General features: G+C 44.6%; 3 protein-coding genes across 30 annotated transcripts in view; 1 reads left to right on the top strand and 2 right to left on the bottom strand.

Annotated features, from left to right (window-relative positions):
• LOC117651134 overlaps positions 1-6,363 on the bottom strand; it is a 47,732-nt gene extending 41,369 nt beyond the window's left edge. For 4 of the 21 annotated variants that reach the window (XM_034395070.1, XM_034394923.1, XM_034395063.1 and 1 more), the window contains exons 1-2: positions 4,552-4,694; positions 2,931-2,992 (exon numbers count right to left, since the gene is read on the bottom strand). The gene's annotated coding sequence lies outside the window, so the exon portion shown is untranslated. The other 17 variants (XM_034394950.1, XM_034394943.1, XM_034395026.1 and 14 more) reach the window with 17 other exon arrangements.
• Positions 4,681-11,696, top strand: LOC117651900 (ribosomal L1 domain-containing protein CG13096-like). Of its 8 annotated transcripts, none has more exons than XM_034396470.1 (4): positions 4,681-4,819; positions 7,354-7,551; positions 8,846-9,038; positions 11,252-11,696. In XM_034396470.1, exons 2-4 carry the CDS (start codon positions 7,358-7,360, stop codon positions 11,537-11,539), a joined length of 675 nt encoding a protein of 224 aa, XP_034252361.1. In that variant the 5' UTR covers positions 4,681-4,819; positions 7,354-7,357; the 3' UTR covers positions 11,540-11,696. The 8 variants fall into 8 exon arrangements, with proteins under 8 accessions (XP_034252361.1, XP_034252371.1, XP_034252343.1 ...); XM_034396480.1 differs by having other exon boundaries at positions 4,772-4,891; XM_034396452.1 differs by lacking the exon at positions 4,681-4,819 and adding an exon at positions 4,902-5,010.
• LOC117651264 (facilitated trehalose transporter Tret1-like) overlaps positions 11,576-19,771 on the bottom strand; it is a 34,925-nt gene continuing 26,729 nt past the window's right edge. Inside the window, exon 11 of the mRNA XM_034395119.1 lies at positions 11,576-12,533. The gene's annotated coding sequence lies outside the window, so the exon portion shown is untranslated. The remainder of the gene's footprint in view (positions 12,534-19,771) is intronic.

Here is a 19,771-nt window from a genome sequence, read left to right as displayed (position 1 = left end):
TCCGGGTGTGCCGGTATGGAATTCAAAAAAACGTGCATTTCAATACCCCTTAATAAGTACTATATAACCAGTAACATAAGTAATTTCCAGTAATATTTAGTAGTATAGGGGTAACTCGCACTGTTAAGAGAAGTCGTTATTTTACAACAGTAATCCCAACAATTATTAGTGTTGTAATTTTACAAATAATAATTCGTAAAATAACTACAAGATTCATGACATGAACAATTGTCATATTTTCGACAAACTTTACTCATAAATTTAGGAATAAATTCGTAATTTTACGATGAAATCTTAATGTTACTGACGAAAGATCGTAGTTTTACTGATAAAATCGTTATCTTACGACTATTCTCGTTTTAAAACGCGTAAACTTGTTTTCTTACTAATGAAGTTTTATTTTTAAGAATAGTTGCCTGTTAAATTTGTACCACGAACTGCACTGTTTTTTTACAAAGTAAATTGTAAATTGACAATCTGTTCATCATTTTACAAACTGCCTCTTAAATTTACAGGTGAAATCGTTAATTTACAAGTATGATTGTAAAAGCAAGTCTGAAAAAGTGCGTTTTCGTCCGTTGTTTCCTTACTATATAGGAAGAAAAAATGCCTGAAACGACCAAAATTTGAGGATTAAGTTTGTAAGTTTAAGAATATTTTTGTAAATTGACGAAAAAAAGATGGATGATCAGATCGTTTTTGAAATTTACGAGCAGTTCGTGGTACAGATTTAACAGACAATTAATCGTAATTTCACAAAATAATCCCGAACAGTGCGCGCTGCTCGCTGGGGGCTCCGCCCCCAGACCCCCCATGTGTGGGGCGCGTGCCGAAGTATTTTCAGTACGTCCAAGGTGACCAAAGGCAAATTTTCCAAGGAAGTAAATGTACTGCTTCTTTGAAAGGTCTATTTAACAACTTTTGACCATATAATTAAGCTACTTTTACTGCCCAAATAGATAGCTTTTATTGCATTGGCTACTGTGGCAGTCATTGGGTGCACACAAGGGCCGGAAAATATTGAAGACTGCTTTGACGAGGATAGAGGTGAATGGAAAAAACCGAAAGTCTCTACGACCACCCCTTGACCCCAAACATTTCTATGAGTGAGTGAGTCAGTCAGTGTCAGTCGGATTGCCGGTGACGGGACCCGATTGCGGCACAGTTTCGGAAATGTCTCGACCAGACCTGCCGATAGGGCGAATAAAAATTTTCAGTCGGTCGGTCCCCTTTTTTGAAGATTGAGTGGATTTTGTTAAATTAAGGCCTTTTTAATCGTTTTGAGGATGTTGCCGGTGACGGGGACCCGTTTGTGGCATAGTTTCGGAAATGTCTCGACCAGACCTACCGATGGGGCGAATAAAAATTTTTAGTCGGTCCGTCCCCTTTTATGAAGATTAAGTGGATTTTGTTGAATTTAGGCCTATTTTATCGTTTTGAGGATGGTGCCGGTGACGGAGACCCGATTGTGGCACAGTTTCGGAAATGTCTCGACAAGACCTACCGATGGGGCGAATAAAAATTTTTAGTCGGTCGGTCCCCTTTTTTGAAGATAGGGTAGATTTTGTTGAATTTAGGCCTATTTAATCGTTTTTGAGGATGTTGCCGGTGACGGGGACCCGATAGCGGCACAGTTTCGGAAATGTCTCGACCAGACCTACCGATGGGGCGCATAAAAATTTTTAGTCGGTCGGTCCCCTTTTTTGAAGATTGAGTGGATTTTGTTGAATTTAGGCCTATTTAATCGTTTTTGAAGATGTTGCCGGTGACGGGGACCCGATTGCGGCACAGTTTCGGAAATGTCTCGACCAGACCTACCGATAGGGCGAATAAAAATTTTCAGTCGGTCGGTCCCCTTTTTTGAAGATTGAGTGCATTTTGTGTAATTTAGGCCTATTTTACCGTTTTGAGGATGTTGCTGGTGACGGGGACCCGATTGCGGCACAGTTTCGGAAATGTCTCGACCAGACCTACCGATGGGGCGCATAAAAATTTTTAGTCGGTCGGTCCCCTTTTTTGAAGATTGAGTGGATTTTGTTGAATTTAGGCCTATTTAATCGTTTTTGAAGATGTTGCCGGTGACGGGGACCCGATTGCGGCACAGTTTCGGAAATGTCTCGACCAGACCTACCGATAGGGCGAATAAAAATTTTCAGTCGGTCGGTCCCCTTTTTTGAAGATTGAGTGCATTTTGTGTAATTTAGGCCTATTTTACCGTTTTGAGGATGTTGCTGGTGACGGGGACCCGATTGCGGCACAGTTTCGGAAATGTCTCGACCAGACCTACCGATAGGGCGAATAAAAATTTTCAGTCGGTCGGTCCCCTTTTTTGAAGATTGAGTGGATTTTGTTGAATTTAGGCCTATTTAATCGTTTTTTGAGGATGTTGCCAGTGACGGAGACCGGATTGCGGCACAGATTCGGAAATGTCTCGACCAGACCTACCGATGGGGCGAATAAAAATTTTTAGTCGGTCGGTCCCCTTTTTTGAAGATTGAGTAGGTTTGCTCGGAAACGGTGAGAAATTTGTTCCCCTTTTTTGTAGATAAAGTAGGTTTTCTCGGAAACGGTGAGGAATTTTCAACTTTTGGGATTTTTCCCAATTTTCCCATAAAATTTGGAATTGAATGGAAAAAACCGCAAGTCTCTACGACCACTCCTTCACCCCAAACATTTCTATGAGTGAGTGAGTGAGTCAGTCGGATTGGGGCTTTATAGGTTCTTGTTACAGAGGCAAAATTGTGGAAATATACAAAGTAATGTAGCCACCGCCTACTAAGTAATATATGAGTTGTCGACTCCTCGGTTAGAACCCGAATACGACTGACCCCGGTGTTCCGACCGCCTAGACATTACAGGGCCACAGCTTGGGTGCTCAGAGAAGAGGTCCGAAACAACCCAAGAGGTCGAGTCCCACTACTTCCACTAACCTTGATGTTCTGGGATGAATGGCTGGAGACTCTACCGCGCACTTGCTGCTCGGAGCTACTGTCTGAAAAAAAGGAAAAAAGACCCTGTTAAGCTGATTGCAGAAATCGTAGGTAAGTGATAGCGCTTGAAGTCAGCTATCAAGATACCCTGACTCAGCTGTGGACATTCTAGGAAAGTTAGAACCAAGTCGAATTATCTGGCTGTCGGGGTGTCGTTTATCGACTGTAAGTACAAGAACTCCAGGTGTAGCTTACGATTAGGGTATTATGAAGAATCCCTAAACAGGAGTCAGACAACGAACGTAAGAAATTCAATCGCGTCTGCGCATGCTCTGACGCTAGCTCTGATTGGAGTGAGGACGCCTGTGCAGTAGAAGTTTACGTTCTCACTATGTCATATCACTAAATGCTGGTTGAGGGACTCCTTTAAACATCTTATTCGTACTAGGTTCGATTATCAGCCGTGCGGCATTCCACCACATAACTAGTACAGTAGTACTCTGAATCCGCAACAGGCTCCATTATTAAGTGGCTACACCGGATATATTAGTACATTGATACTCTGAATCGGCAGCAGACCTTTGTAGCTAAGTGGCTAGACCGGAAATACTTGTACAATAATACTCTAAATCGGCAGCAGGCCCTTTAGGTTAAGTTGGCTACACCGGAAATACTTGTACATTAATACTCTGAATCGCCACACACTAAATTACTATGTAGGTTGTTCTGAGCGCTAGAGCAAGAAATTAAACACGCACTTCGTAACGCACGAATTTGAGCGCAAAATTTAGTGTGCAGCAGGCCCTTATGGTTAAGTGGCTAGACCGGAAATACAAGTACATTAATACTCTGAATCGGCAGCAAGCCCTCTAGCTCCAGTGGCTAGACCGGAAATGCTAGTACAATTATACTCTGAATCCGCAGCAGGCCCTTTTGATACAGTGGCAAGACCGGAAATACTTGCACACTAATACTCTGAATCGGCAGACCGGAAATACTAAGATCGAAAGTTGAAAATCAAGAATCAACTCAACGCCGCAGTGATCACAAATGCGGACGAGTAGGCTTCACCAAACGTCGTCAAATCTTAAAAGGCGGCTTGGACTACCTCAATTTCTTACCGGAGCAGAAGTCATCAGTGAGTTGAGCTATGATTTACTTACGTATACTCTTCAGCTGAAAACTGACGGTACCCGAACGGAGAAAAAGCTAGACCGGAAGTGAAATACGGTATGTGGGCTGATCTAGGTCGGGTTCATCCAGGAAGGTAAATACCCAATGAGCCTTCTGAAACGGTCCCCTGATTCTTTACTAGGGTATTTCAACGAACCCCTCGACAGAAAGTCAAACAAAAGAAAGAACTAAATCCGCATCTTCTCATGCGTAGACATCCCCCCTCTACTTTGAGGCAGCGTCTGCGCATGCATTGACGCGGTTTAAGCTCTTTTGATCTGTGACTTCCGGTCCAGGGGTACATTACAATGACCTGTCCTCTTTGAGTTCGGTATTCAAATAAATCAGCACCTTCCAGTCCTAAACATAATTGTACTGATTTCTTTGGCAAACTGCAAGTTAATGCGCCATTGCACGAGTTACTAGTAGGGCTCAAACGTGGGTTTACCTAATTGAGTCCTGATTCCAAGAAGCACCGATGTTTGTTTGATTCTGGTTACCCAGAGTTAGTTCTCGTTGACGGCGCTGGGCAGGAGCAACTGTGACGTTCGGTGAAGCAAACGGTGCTAGCGTCGTCGCGTCGGGCAAACTGTGTGCATCGAATAGCTGTCGGCAACCTCCAGTTATACCACGACTACTGAACTGCCGCTTTCGGTACTCCCTGGGCGAGTCTCTCCACTTCCCCCAACTAGAACTCAAGATCTACCGCTTCGAAGGTGAGTTACCATATAAGACCGGTTGACTACGTTGAACTGACTTCAGCTGTACATTGAGAATCTTGAGCCAAGGTATGTTCGCTTAATTGGATGGTCCGAACTATTATGTATTATGTACTATCATATATCTCTGCTCGCTTTTTGACTGTTGACGCGTTTAATATTTTTAATGAGCAATTCGGGAACGGAAGGTTGGATCATTCTCGAGCCCAACGCCCAGGGTATCTGGGAACATTTCAACAATCTTCTGCGTTAGATTGACAAACCCCTGGTCGGGAAGCCAAACAACTGAACTAAGTCCTGAAACCTCTCTCGCAAACCTATCATTTTAACTTTGAGCTCTTAACGGGCCAGCGCATGCGTCACGGCGGACTAACATTTGATGCTGCTCTCGGACTTCCGCTCTAGGGATTCTTCAAATCAGCCTGTTTGACCCTCCCCTTCCTGGAACGTGCGACACTCTAAATGTCTTACAATGAAATTTGACCTATGTTATTCGTATGTTACAGTGAATTCGGCGCAAGCATAATACGAAGCAATATTCCTTCGTAATACGAATCTTTTTAGCTTTTTCATTGTAAGATACAAAGAAAGACCTTCGTAATACGAAGAAAAACCACCTTCGTATTATGCTTGCGCCATTTCCTTCGTAATATGGGAAATTTCTTCGTAAGACATTTAGAGTGGACACCGCATTCCTTTGAGCATTGAGTCGAGATAAATTGATGCTGATTAGCAACCAAACAAATGTGTCAAAATACTCAAATGATCGTTACAATTTGGCATAAGTTTCTCCAACCTCATGTCACGTTCCTCCTCGAATGAGACTGGATCCATCAATCTGGAAGTTCGGAATTACCGCCTTCTCACTGCCACTCAGGATAGGATTCACTATTTAGAACAACATTACGCAGACGACATTGGCACAAGGACAAGTGTACAAGTGTCACGTGGTCGGGGGGTAGAGCTTGCGTAACGTTACGCAGGCTTTAAGTGTAAGCGCAACGGATCCTTTCACTCGTCGTAACGAGCACAATACAAGTAAAATAAAATTAGGAAGCATCAGAGTGTCACCTTGACGGCCGCTGCTATGAACTTCGGTGAGATCCACCATTGAGAAAACTTTCCAACCTATTTGAGGCCTTCCAAGGAAAAGAAGCATCTTATTACAACTCATCTCGAGCGTACATAAGCTTCGTAAGATAATACTTGGTAATTTACAAACTATTTCTTTGTATATCAAAGTGAACTAGTTAGTACTATGTCTGCTCGAAGGACTTAGTAAGGTTTTAAGCGTGACGCTTTTATCCAATCACGGTTCAGCTTTTACCAGTTCAGAGTGTCGGCCTCAAGGATGTACTTTTTCCACTTGTTCTTCACTCGGCGACGAGCAAACAGGTGTATTAAAAGGATCAGATACGCCAAGACATAGTCTGGAATACTCTCATCTGATGAATGTTCTTCGAACGATGAACCCCATCTAAAAATACCAGCCCTAAAACCTCCGTGTCTCAAATCTAATGCTCCCTTTTTTCCTGTTTCGTACCAAGTTCACACTTAAAATATTAGAGCTCTTTGATGTGTTCTGTGTTGTAGAAGTTGAGGTATTGAGGGTGGAACCCTTGAAAACAGATTGATATCCGATTGATCTTGGTTATTTTATTGTGCCTTCGTAGGTACGACGAGTTCTTTTGGCCTTGATTGCTCGGGAATGAAAACCTTTTGGAGCAACTTACTATGAACTTGTACTGAAGGTATTTTCAATGTGATGTCAGAAATTAAATGGGGCTGACGAAACAATCATCAACGTCACTTGTAACTTTCTGTTTTCGTCCCGAATCTCTTAAGTCACTATAATTTGTTAATTAAAGTTTACACCTATTCCTGTATCCTATTCCTGGCTGTAATTTTTTCACTGTTTCAAGTCCTGCTCTGTGTCTACGGCAAAAAACAATTCCTGGTTTTCCCATGTATCGTAATGTGAAGACAAGCGATTTCCAGAGTTTTGTCCGTGCGACTTTCCTGTTTGACTGATGATGTAGGGTCAGTTGGGGTAATTATGGGACACAGGGTAAAAATGGGACAGCTGATTCTTAGTCGAGGTTTGACATTTTTGAACGCATGACGTACCAAATGTGATGTTTTCATTGAGAAAATAACATTTGCTACGGCACAAGTTCTAAAGTCTCGATTCTTGACTGAGAATCAGCTGTCCCATTTTAACCCCATGTCCCGTAATCACCCCAACTGACCCTACACTGTGAAACCAAACGTGGACAAGTCCACACTTCCTGGTGTGGAGTAAGCCTCCACACTTGAACATGCAGAGTACGCAGCCTCCACACTTCAAGTGTGGAGCAGCTCACAAAGCCCCTATCTCTCAGCATGGTGCAAACGTTGACAACTCCACGTTTGAGGTGTGGAGGCTGCAAACTCTGCACTTCCAAGTGTGGGGACTGGAAATTCCACACCTCTGCATTTCAAATGTGGAGTTGTCTACGTTTGGTTTTACAGTGTAGCCCCTTTGTTCGTAGAGCCATGTGGGGCGGCCGCTTCACGAAGCGCGACAGGGTGGACGTGCGCCACCACCGCGGCAGGGGCATCGCGAGCGGCGACGTGCAGGCGCTCAGCGACACCAAGTGGCGCGTCCAGAGCCAAGCGGGCCAGGGCTCCTACAAGGTCTACCTGGAGAACGACAGCTGCCCCAAGAGATCGTGCCGGGAGTGGGACAAGTAAGTTCTGTCGTGTCTCATTGTGAAAATTTGTTTGAAATAAAACAGAGCCTCATCAGTACTTTCTGATATTATTTTGTCTGTAGAAGGATCAAGACATTATTATTTCTGCTTTAAAACTCTTTGAGATACTCGAGTAAGCTTCATTTTGACAAAAAGAAATGTGTCTTTGGACCTGTTTTGTTTATTGTAAAGGAACGTTAATTTTGGTTCTCGTAAGGTTCTGTTTGCATTCCTGTTCACATCTGTGGTAAATTATTCGGGGAGACTCATGCCTAGTAACGTCATATAGATTTGATCAGAATATGTCTTAATTTCCATTGTCTTCAAGAAAAAGATTAAAACTCGGATTAAAATAGCAGTTTGTCTTATTTAAACGATTTTAGGATTTTCTTCACTCTCAGACTCGCATTGACTTTTTATCTATTGCCATAAAGGTTTTTGTGCAAACGTAATATGTACTATTTTCTCTTTAGCTATTCACTATTTTGTTCGTTGTATAATGTTTAAAGTCCATTAAACCGAACTTAATGTCATTTGCAATGTACTTTTCAATTTCTATATGCTTTATTGACAATTATATCCCTAAAACGATCAAAATTGTGCATAGTTAAGAAGGAAATAGTACATTTTACGTTTGCTCAAAAACCGCTTTAAGCAAGAGAGGAAAAAGTCCATATAGGTCTGAGCGTGTTTCATTTTTGTCTTGGAAATTGAAGATTTATGTTTCATTCGCTTGTCAAATTTGTGAAGCAACTAGAGATGAGTCTCTTCGATTTCCCCCCTCTCGGGTTTTGGCCAAAATGCGATCAAAGTCTTCTAAAACCCAAACATTTTAACGACCCTTGAAAATGGTTGAAATAGGTCCAAAGTTTTCTGTATTGTCTGTATGAAGCCTACACTCTCATTCAAGGAACGCAACGTGACAAAAATGTCACGTTCGTTTGAGCATTGTGTCACATTCCTGTGGGTGTGAATTGGCCAAAAACCAGCTTGTTCACATTCAAACGAATGCGACACAATGCTCAAACGAACGTGACACTTTGTCACGTTCGTTTCAACGTGATGTCATGTTCCTGGAATGAGAGTGTACCTAAACTATCTTGAAGGGCATGACCCATTTTCCACACCAAATTACTTGGTATGGTTTTAAACGATACGTACGAAATCAAGCATGCGTTTCGTTGCGCATGAATGTGTGCACTGAACGCATGTTTTATTTCGTGCGTGGGCGCGTCGAAGTCGAAAAAGCTCCAAAGTAGCAAGTAACTTTCTCACCAGACCCACCCCTTAGGTGCCACGCTGCGCGGTGCGGGGGTCTGTGCGCGCACATGTACCGCTGCACCTGCCCCGACGACAACACTTTGTGCAAGCACATTCACAAAGTGAGGATGCTGAGCGTCCGCTCCGACCGGACGGACGCGCAACGGGCATCCGCATCGAGGCAAGACCGGCGTTGGCGTCGCAGAGCCAGGGTGCAACGCAAGGTACGTTCACAGTTAAAAAAAACCTACGAAGAGTCGCTTCGTAATATAAAGAAAACGAAGGCATTTTAAAATCTAGGAGGAAATGCTTCGTATTAAGAAGCAAAATCCTTCGTAATACGAAGCAGTTCTACAATGCCCAGTGCTCAAAAGAACGAAAGATTTTGATTCATTCGGTTTATGGTAATGGCATGCCAAATTTTGGCATTCAAAAACTGCTAAATTTGTGGCAAGCAAACTTACCACTGGCCTATGCGGTGACTAAGTTCTACATAGTCCAAATCGTCCTATCTATTCTGAGTTGTTATAAAATGTTATAGCTCAAACAGAGCTAGTGGTCACTGGCTACTGCTTACGAAGCAACCTACCAAGCAATATGTGCTATTTTCTGTAGACGGATCTCAACTCCCTCAGATTCATATGATGGAAGGGTCATCGTAACATACGTTGAAATGAGAACAAACGTACTACAATAGAATTCATGCGTAATACGACGAAATCATGCATACCTTATGTAGAAACACTCTCAGACCTATATGGACTTTTTTCTGTCTTGCTTATAGCGGTTTTTGAGCAAACGTAAAATGTACTATTTTCTCCTTAACTATGCACAATTTTGATCGCTATAAAGATAAAATTGTCAATAGATCATGTAGAAATTGGAAAGTACATTGCAAATGACAAAAAGTCCGGTTTAATGGACTAAATACATCATACAATGAACAAAATAGTGCACAGCTAAAGAGAAAATAGTATATATTACGTTTGCACAAAAACCTTTAAGACAAGAGAGAAAGTCAATACGAGTCAGAGAGTGAACCATGCGTACCGTCAACACACTAAATTCTTATGGACTTTTTTAATGCATAATGAAGCATTTTTTATGCATAGTTATGCATGCTTAGAAACGTCCATAAGGTATGTATAAAATTATGCATCACTGTGTACATTTTATGCAGGAAGATGCATAAAATGTACACAGTGATGCATAATTTTATACATACCTTATGGACGTTTCTAAGCATGCATAACTATGCATAAAAAAGTCCATAAGAATTTAGTGTGAACGGGGGTAACTTGGGACACTTTTTCACGTTTTTTGAACGCCAGAGGCAAGATTCTCAACCCAGACCATTGGATCCTAACTATGTTAAAGTTTGACCCTTTCCCCATGATTTCATGCTTGTCTGGTTCATTTGCCTCGATTACATCGTTTCCAAGCGGTCTCGAAAGAGTGTCCCAAGTTACCCCATGACCGGGGGTAACTTGGGACAGTAGGTAATTAGCTACGTTCCCATGCATCTATTGATGTTAATGGACGTAATAAATTTAAGTCACAACATGTAGACCAAGAATTCAGGCCTAGGAACTCTTGTAGGACCGATATTGGACTATATCTAGGGCTCTACGTGGAACTCTCTTTTCTACTGGTATTTTCCAGGCATTTTCTGAAGATTTCAAAATATGGATTACCAGAAGACAAAACTGCAGAGCAAGGCATCTCTTTCCATCATCAGCGTAAAATCCGAAGTTTAAGTTATGTCAGGGACCGGGTCGGTCAACTCTTCGGAGGCTAGGACTGCTGGAAACACGAGGAAAAGACTGTCCCAAGTTACCCCGTAACATTTCGTTTTTTGATAAATTGAAGTCTGGACCGAAGATGAGAAAACTATAAACAACGCCCTTTTGCAAACGTTTTTGTCTGTGTATGTTCTAACAACCCAGAGAGACTAATCGGCCAAATCTGCATTTCACTGCTTGCACTAGGGTCAACTTGTCAATGTTCGACATATTTTGTCAAAAACCCTATTATGTAGTTTCCCATTTCTCAAATACTAATTGTGTTGTTATGCACCTTTTCTACCTTTCGGCGCGTGCCCTGAGGCCTCTGAAACAAAACCCTGCCGCGGGTTTGACGCTAGGAACCACCGTCGCTGAATGGCAGCACCAACAAGCTGTACAGGGCAGACTGTCCCAAGTTACCCCCGGTGTCCCAAGTTACCCCCGTTGACGGTAATACGATGAAATCATGCGTACCTCATATAGAAACCATGCGTAATACGATTAAAATCATGCATCCCTTACGATTCAAACTCAGCATATTACGTATGCGTAAATTTATGCGTACCTTACGATGAAAAACCTTCATAGTACGTTTAAAAACGATCATAAGATGTTGAGCGTGAAAATAACGACTTGTTTGATTCCATCGGCAGGTGCGAAGGGCAAAGGCCGCGCTCAAGGAAATCGGCCACTACCTGGACTCTTTCAGCACCGAGGCTCTGGATGGAGTCATTGGGACCGCAGCCCGCAAGCTCGACGGCATCTGTTCCCAAGTCTTCAGTCACTGCGATGAATTTGAAAGGCAAGAGGGCGGTGATGCGGAGACCGACGACGATAGTGACGATGACGGTGACGATGATGAGGACAGTGGTGAAGATAGCGATGATACTGACGACGACGATGATGATAGTGATGACGACAGTGATGATAGTGACGAATGAAGGACTTAGCAAGGCTTCTGCCAGGGTTGAATCGAATCACAATCCAGATTGTTTAATTAGTATTCGACTGGTTTACACTTGCTTTACTCCTTGACTAATATGCTATTCCGACTTGCTGGATTTAATATTACTATCAATAAAAGTCTCTTAAAGTGTTCTTCTTGTGTCAGGATTCTATGTTTACTTTTGCACCGAAACCTCCCTTCCGTGTCAGAAACTGACGAATGTATCAGAGCACAGTGGAAACTCTGCGAAGAATCCCTTTGTAATACGAAGAAGGCATTGTAAAATCTACGAAGAAATGCCTTCATTTTCTTCGTGGCTACGAGGCAAATGCTTCATAGGCTTTAAAGAGTGAGTGCTTATATTTTAATCACTCAGTAAACACTCTACGAAGAATCGCTTCGTAATACGACGAAAATGAAGGCATTGTAAAATCTACGAAGAAATGCTTCGTATTATGAAGCAAAATCCTTCGTAACACGAAGCAATTCTACCGTGCCTTCATATTCTTTGTAGTTATGAAGCAAATGCTTCTTGGGCTCTAAAGAGCACAGGGCAACAAAACAAATCACTGGGGGATAACAAATCAGTCTGGTTCATTCGGGATTGTACTGCTCTGTGAAGGTACAATGTGGATCACAAGTCATCTATGTATTGGTAAATATCTATGTCTTGGTAAATATGGGTCGAGCCAAGGTTGTCCAATTTTCATCGCTACTTTTCTCAGTGTTTGTTATACTCAGCCGTTTACTGACTATTTCTCATTAGCAGACGTATTTCTGTGAGCAACCATAATACTTTGTATTTAGTTCTTAAATACTTAAAAATTCCTTTGTAATTTATAAAGAAAACGGTAATATCAGTACAGTAATTAGCAATTGCTGGGTAATACTGGCTAAAAAACTAAGTATTTTGGTTGCTTACGGAAATGCGTCTGCTAATGAGAAACAGTCAGTAAAAGGCTGAGTGTGTAGAGAGACCTCCGCCGTCGCTTTCACTTCTTTGTAAGGTCCGAGTCGCAGGCGGTCACCGTGCTGGTGGTGGAGACGTTGTTGCCGGACTCGGTGTCGGCGGGCCTCGTCTTGGTGCGCCACAGCCACATGGTGTTGAGCTGGTAGTGCTCCTGCAGCTCCTGCAGGGACCTGCCGTGCGTCTCCGGCAGGAAGACGACCACGAACAGCACGTTGGCCAGCGAGACCGCCGCGAAGAACCACTGGATCCCCACCGTGCCGGTTACCTCACCGAACTCTGCAAGGAAAAGGGTCAAACTCTCAACCATCGTCGCGAGCTACTCTACAGACTCAAGAATGTGCTTGTAGCTTGCTTGTAGTTGAGACATGTGAGGGGAAATGACTGCGAATTTCGGTACAAATCAAATGAATCTAACTTCAAAATAGGTCAAACAGTTCTGAGTGATTTTGAAGAATTCGATAAATTTTTGTGAATTCTAAATTGTTCGTGTGCAAATTTGGCAAGAGTTACTCCCCCCCCCTGCCTGCATTGCATGCACACTCCAACTGCAGGTGATCCTCTAGGAGGCATGCCTGGCACGCTTCGATCTGAGGCCTGCCCCGGGGGCAAACAACTTCGAAAAACTTTCTACACCGTTATTTGAAATTCCCGCTATTTCAGCCTTATTTCAAGGGCATCTCAACGTTGTTTCAAGGGAAACCCACAACAAAATTCAAGTTCTTTTCTTCTCAGGCCTGCCTGGCATGTACACTGCAATCGACGCACACCTTTCTTTGTGCCCTGTTCTGCTTTACACTCCGAGTTACGGAATTTCAGCAGCAGTGAAGTACATGAAGGTACGCGTCACCTCCACTATTCATGCCAGACAGGCTCTAAAATGAAAAGGAAAATAACGCCAGGCGCTGCTCCATGCACACTAAATTCTTATGGACTTTTTTATGCATAGTTATGCATGCACAGATACGTCCATACGTTATGTATAATATTATGCATCAATGTGTACATTTTATGCAGGAAGATGCATAAAATGTACACAGTGATGCATAATTTTATACATACCTTATGGACGTTTCTGGGCATGCATAACTATGCATAAAACATGCGTTCTTATGCATTTAAAAAGAAGAATTTAGTGTGCAATACCTGAAGCATGCTATGCACACTCGTTAAGTCTGTAGAGTAATCCATCAGAATTGATCATTGCACTCGTAAACAAGCTAGGGCCCGCCCTTCCGTCAAACCGAGTAGCCAGCTCCGCTTCGCTGCGCCGGCAACTCGGTTCGACAGGGGGCCGGCCCAGCTTGGCCTGCCGGCGGCCTTTCCTCGTGCCTTCGGCCCTCGCATCAGACCCAACTTGGCCAGTCGAAGGCCCGGGCCTTCGGCCCGCTCGCATCACACACCCCGTGAGCGGGTAAAGCAAAGTTATCGATGTACCATCGTGACTTAGGCCCGCCCTTCTATTCACAATATGCAATAGTCCTTACACTTTTTACTCCAACTGTCCTTAGAATATGCCCGTTTCATTTGTCTCTTCGCCCTCATTCCGAAAATACCCCTATTTGCCATGCTACTGCAACTCCTTGCAATAGAGGCACAGCAGGAGCGCAAAACGAGTCCGTCGCACTTTTTCCCGTAACTCATGAAGGTGGGCTCCTGGACCCCCCTTCCGACCCCTCGTTAAAGAGGTCTTGCCAAGACCTATCGAAAACTTAAGTAAAAATTTTCAGTCGGTCGACCCCCTTTTTTCAAGATCCTGATGTGACTAACAGACGAAGTCGGGCTCCTGCACACTAAATTCTTATAGACTTTTTAAATGCATAATGACGCATAATTTATGCATAGTTATGCATGCGCAGAAACGTCCATAAGATATGAATAAAATTATGCATCATTGTGTACATTTTATGCACCTTCCTGCATAAAATGTACACAGTGATGCATAATTTTATACATAACATATGGACGTAGCTGTGCATGCATAACTATGCATAATAAAGTCCATAAGAATTTAGTGTGTGGACCCCCTTTCCGACCCCTCGTTGAAAAGGTCTTGCTGAGACCAATCGAAATCTGCAATAAATTTTTTTAGTCGGTCGACCCCTTTTTTTGAAGATCCTGATCTGGCCAACTTGTAAAAGCGGCCGATGGGGTCGGGACCAGGTCCATTCATCTTGTCTCGTCGCCCCGATTCCAAAAATACCCCTATGTGCCCTGCTAGCACCAATAATGGCGGAAATCCCCCTCCCGCTCATGTAAACCATGATGCACCTGCAGCAGCCCTTGTGCGACCCGGACGGGATTTGCACCACCGGATTATTTGTTTGGACGGTACTCCTGAAGTACCCTCCAAATCTGGTTACTCTAGCTCAACTCCTTCCTTGTACACAGACGCCAACAACAACAACAACACACAGACACAAAGGCAAATGCATAGGCCCTCCCCCTATTTTTTGAATAGAAGGGCGGGCCAAAAATTACGCAGGCCGTTGAGGAGCGTTGGGTAGAGCTGCAGTCCAGTGAACATGAGAAGGTCGGCGGTGAAGACGGTGAAGGACTGGCCCGCGTCGCGCAGGTGGTCGGGGTACAGCTCGGCCGGCATGGTCCAGGGCACCGTCATGAGGCCGCAGCACGACATGGCCACGTACACCAGCACCAACCCCACCGGCACCCAGCCGTGCAGGCCTGCCGACCCACAGGACAGTCACAGTGAACAGAGGTAGTTGAAGGACTAGGTTGGAGCGGGGAAGAAACGAGACACGAAACTCCAAGTCACTGGTAAAACTAAGGCGCAGCGCACTGGTAATTTAAAGCGTAACTCTATGCTTGAGTCAAGCATAGAGTTACGCTTGAAATGAAGCATAGACTAGATATGTCATCAAGCATTTAGGTAGGAGGAATCTTGTCAGATGAGCTTGCTACGCTTGATTTCAAGTGTAAACTGATTACGCTTGAAAACAGATGGTTATACTGCGCTTTAGTTCCACGAGTGCATTAGGCCTATCGTAAAGCATACGGTCTGTTCGCCTTTCTTGAAACGTACAGGAGCTCACGCTTCAAGAAGGGCGTTCAAAGGGATGGGAAATCGCGGCAAGAACACCGTTCTCGTTCCGCAGCGAACGTGTTAAGTCTTCAAGCGTAGTTCGATGCTTCAGTGTTACCAGCATGCTTCTTGGCGGCAATGATTTTAGGAGAGAAGAAAGCAGTAAAGCAGTGATTACACTGTCAGGAAAAAGGCATTGAGTCCCTAAATATTTAAAACTGCATTAAATGTGTTTCGAAGTCCAGTTTAAAATACCAAAAGGAGACGTTTCGAACACTTACCGGCCAAGAACCTTTTCATTTCGAGTCTAAACCAAGACATGTATTTACAATTTTTTATCGCCTCGTTGAGGACAAATCCGTTTTGTGATTGGGTTTCTATTTCAACAATTTTAGATTTTTTGGGTTCGGTATGGACAGCGTAAAAAGAACTATGCCCTAGAAGGGAGTGAAATACTTTCTATGCCTTGCAGAGCGTAGTGTTTATGCCTGGGTAAACCAGTGCGCTAACTACAATAAGTCCTGGAATTTAAATGGAAAGGCTTCACCGTAGTTTTTCTCAGTGTAGACTCACCATGTTCGGGGCGGAGCGTGAAGTAGCCCGACAGCGCCATGCAGACCCCCATGCCGAGGGACGAGATGGTCATGAGCTTGCGCACGCTCACGTTACCCAGCAGCCAAACCGCCACCAGGCCCATGACGAAGCGCACCAGGCCGATGAGGATGGCTGCCTGGAAGGCGTCCACCTCGACACCCATCTCCTGCAAGGCGGCAATAAACATTTATGCTCTACAAATCCAAGAGCGTACATTGTATGCTCTACCTGGAGTATGTCTGAAAGCACGCTGTAGCTAGCGCATGCCTGCCAAGCACGCACTTACTAGTGCATACATGCCAGGTACACGCTTCCTGATGTAGGCAACTCCCTATCCCTCATGCACTAGAAAGGGCATGCTTGGCAGGCATGCGCTAGGTACAGCGTGCTTGCAGGCATGCGCTAGGTACAGCGTGCTTGCAGGCATGCGCTAGGTACAGCGTGCCTGCAGGCATGCTCCAGGTAGAGCATACAATTTACGCTCTTTGATTTGTAGAGCGATCGCACGAGGTAGCACTCTTCAAACTGAAGAGTGTTGGCTCGAGGGGGGCAACCATTTGAATTTTTCTTCCACGGGATTCTTCAGAGGTATTGGTTTTGTCGAGATTCCGCAGGATTTCGCGTCGAAACTAAACCAGACTTCGCGAGATTTCACTAGATTCTGATGAAATTTCACCAGATTTCTACCGATTTCGCGCAAGATTTCAGCCACTCAAGTGTACACAGAATTTCGCGGGTGGTTGCCTCCTCGGTGTACTTGGTTCACTCTTCAGAGGTTGACGGAAAATTTCGTCTCCTTCACAGGCATGCACCAAACAGAGTGTCCATGGTAGGTGCAAGGTACATTCTAATGCGCCTGTGTTATTAAACGAGGCAGGATGGCCGCAAATTAGAGTGTAATCGTTTGCTTGCGCCTTTTTTTTAACGGTATGCCTGCATCTTAGACGATTAAGACCGTTAAAATTCAGTTTGACTCCTAATAAGAGTAGCATCTCGCTACGTACCATGTGCACTCTTATGTTTCCAGAAAAGCCTACACACTTAACTTCTTACGGATACATCCTATCTATATTACGGACATTTTTGTGCAATTGCAATTAAGGATAGATTTTGCTTGTAATACGGATGAAATCATCCGTATTTCAAAGAGTTTTACGTCCGTAACATACAGACGAAAATATCCGTATGGTACGGACGTAAAACTCTTTGTAATACGGATGATTTCATCCGTATTACAAGCAAAATCTATCCGTAATTGCAATTGCACAAAAATGTCCGTAATACAGATAGGATGTATCCGTAAGAAGTTTAGTGTGTAGGACCTTTTTGATCCTCGGATTGACTCTCTTTGTGATCAGAGGTACTTCTCTGAGGAAGTGCCGTTATGAGCCGAAGATCAATTTGGTGACCACAGTGCTGACAGCTCATTGAACTAACTAGTAGGAACTAAACTCTTCCCGTCTGTTCTCAAGCATAATTAGTTTACGAAAGGGATTACGCAACAAGCTCACCCGCTCAAACTATCCCCATCTTTAAACGTGGGAGAGTTTCTTATGAATGCACGTGCAACATACGTTCAAGCGTAAGTTCATGCTTGACTCTCTCAAGCATTAATTTCCCATTTGTTTTAAGAGTATGGCCGAGCCCGCGCACCTTGAAGAAGGGCGCGGCGTAGAACAGGGTGATGTAGATGCCGCTCAGGTTCTGCGCCGCGAAGACCACGAGGAGGATGAGCAAGGGCCGGTAGCCCTCGGGCTGGGTGAAGAGGCCGAGGACGGCGCGGTACCACGGCACCTTGGTGGCGACCTGCGTCTCGCTGCAGTCCCGCCTCTGAATCAGCCATTCCAATTGCCGCTCGGGAAGCTTCTCCTGGAATTCACGGGCAACTCGTTACACTGGTAGAAGTGGAGTGGACTTATACGCCTTTCTTCAAGCGTAGTGGTTGTTGCGCTTCGTTTCAAGCACGGGAACTCATTGCACTGTGGGCCACAAGACCGGTGGAGGCGTCGGAATCCCGGACGCGTTTTGAGCTCTGGAGTCTCTAAATGGGAGTCGAATCGGACGTGTGACCCCACCAATGGATTGCTCCCCGAAAGAGGAATCCATTGGTGGGGTCACACATTCGGTTCGACTTCCATTTAGCGACTCTGCACACTAAACTTCTTACGGATACATCCTATCTGTATTACGGACATTTTTGTGCAATTGCAATTACGGATAGATTTTGCTTGCAATACGGATGAAATCATCCGTATTACAAAGAGTTTCACGTCCGCACCATACGGATATTTTCGTCTGTATGTTACGGACGTAAAACTCTTTGTAATACGGATGATTTCATCCGTATTACAAGCAAAATCTATCCGTAATTGCAATTGCACAAAAATGTCCGTAATACAGATAGGATGTATCCGTAAGAAGTTTAGTGTGTGGAGCTCAAAACGCGTCTAGAATTTTGGCCCGCCTCCACCGGTCTTTGGGCTCACTGTGGCGTGCAGTTCTTCTTCACCTATCAAAATACATGCCCCAGGAAAATTTCTTTCCTGCAGTTAACTTTGAACGCTAAGTATTCAACAGTAGTAGTTGCATGCTTGAATGAAGCCAGACTGCCGCTCACCCTGGCGTCCTCCGTGTCATAGCAGCGCGCGTAGGCCCGCAGCGAGCGCCGGGCCTCCTCGACGCGGCCCTTGGACACCAGCCAGATGGGGCTCTCGTAGCAGACGAGCTGCATGAGGACCACGACGACAAGGGGGGAGGCGCCGCTGATCCAGGCCGCAACGCGCCACCGAGTCACCGCGCCCAAGACGTAGCCCATCACGATGCCTAATCGGGGTCAAAATAGAAATCAAGGTTCAGAGATCATACGCCGTTTTTTGTTTTTTTTTTTGCAGCCTATTTCAAAGGTAAGACGTTTAGAGAGCACGCTCCCTTTCCGATACTCTGTCATCCGGTTAGAAAGGCCACACAGTGGGCCAGAGGACCGGTAGAGGCGGCCAAAACTCAAGACTTTGAGCTCCAGAGTCGCTAAAATGGGTTTCGGATCGAACGTGTGACCCCACCAATGGATTCCTCGTTCGGAGAGCAATCCATTGGTGGGGTCACACGTTCAGTTCGAGACCCATTTAGCGACTCTGTAGCTCAAAACGCGTCTAGAGTTTTGCCCGCCTCCACTGGTCTTCTGGCCCACTGTGGGCCGCATCGCACTCACCTAGTGACGCCATGGTCGGCTGGGCTCCGTTCAGGGCTCCGCGGAGGTGAGTGGGGGCCACCTCCGTGACGAGCATAAGAGCGCCGTTCAGACCAAAGGCTGCAGAGAAACACCAACTCTTGGAGCTGTCACCAAGTGACAACCCAAAGTCACTGCACCCCCATTGGCAAATTCGCTTGTCACGAAATAAGCAAGCCGGTTTTTATTTTGATAGTCAAAAATTTGGCATGCCTGGCTCTGAAATAGTACCCAGATTGCTAAAATTTGGCAGTGCAGACGACAGAAGCACCAAATACTGGCGAGCTGATGGACATTTCAAATCAATGCTTGCCAGTTTCAGGTATTCAAAACGGCTTGCCAATTTTGTGGCAGTAAGTAAATGGTCAGTAAATCCAAAACTCAGTTTCCGGGCGTT

This window comes from Thrips palmi, unplaced genomic scaffold (assembly GCF_012932325.1).
Source record: "Thrips palmi isolate BJ-2018 unplaced genomic scaffold, TpBJ-2018v1 HiC_scaffold_10, whole genome shotgun sequence".
In the NCBI taxonomy this organism is placed as follows: domain Eukaryota; kingdom Metazoa; phylum Arthropoda; class Insecta; order Thysanoptera; family Thripidae; genus Thrips; species Thrips palmi.
Note: the sequence above shows the minus strand (reverse complement) of the source record. Positions and strands in the feature narration are given on the sequence as shown.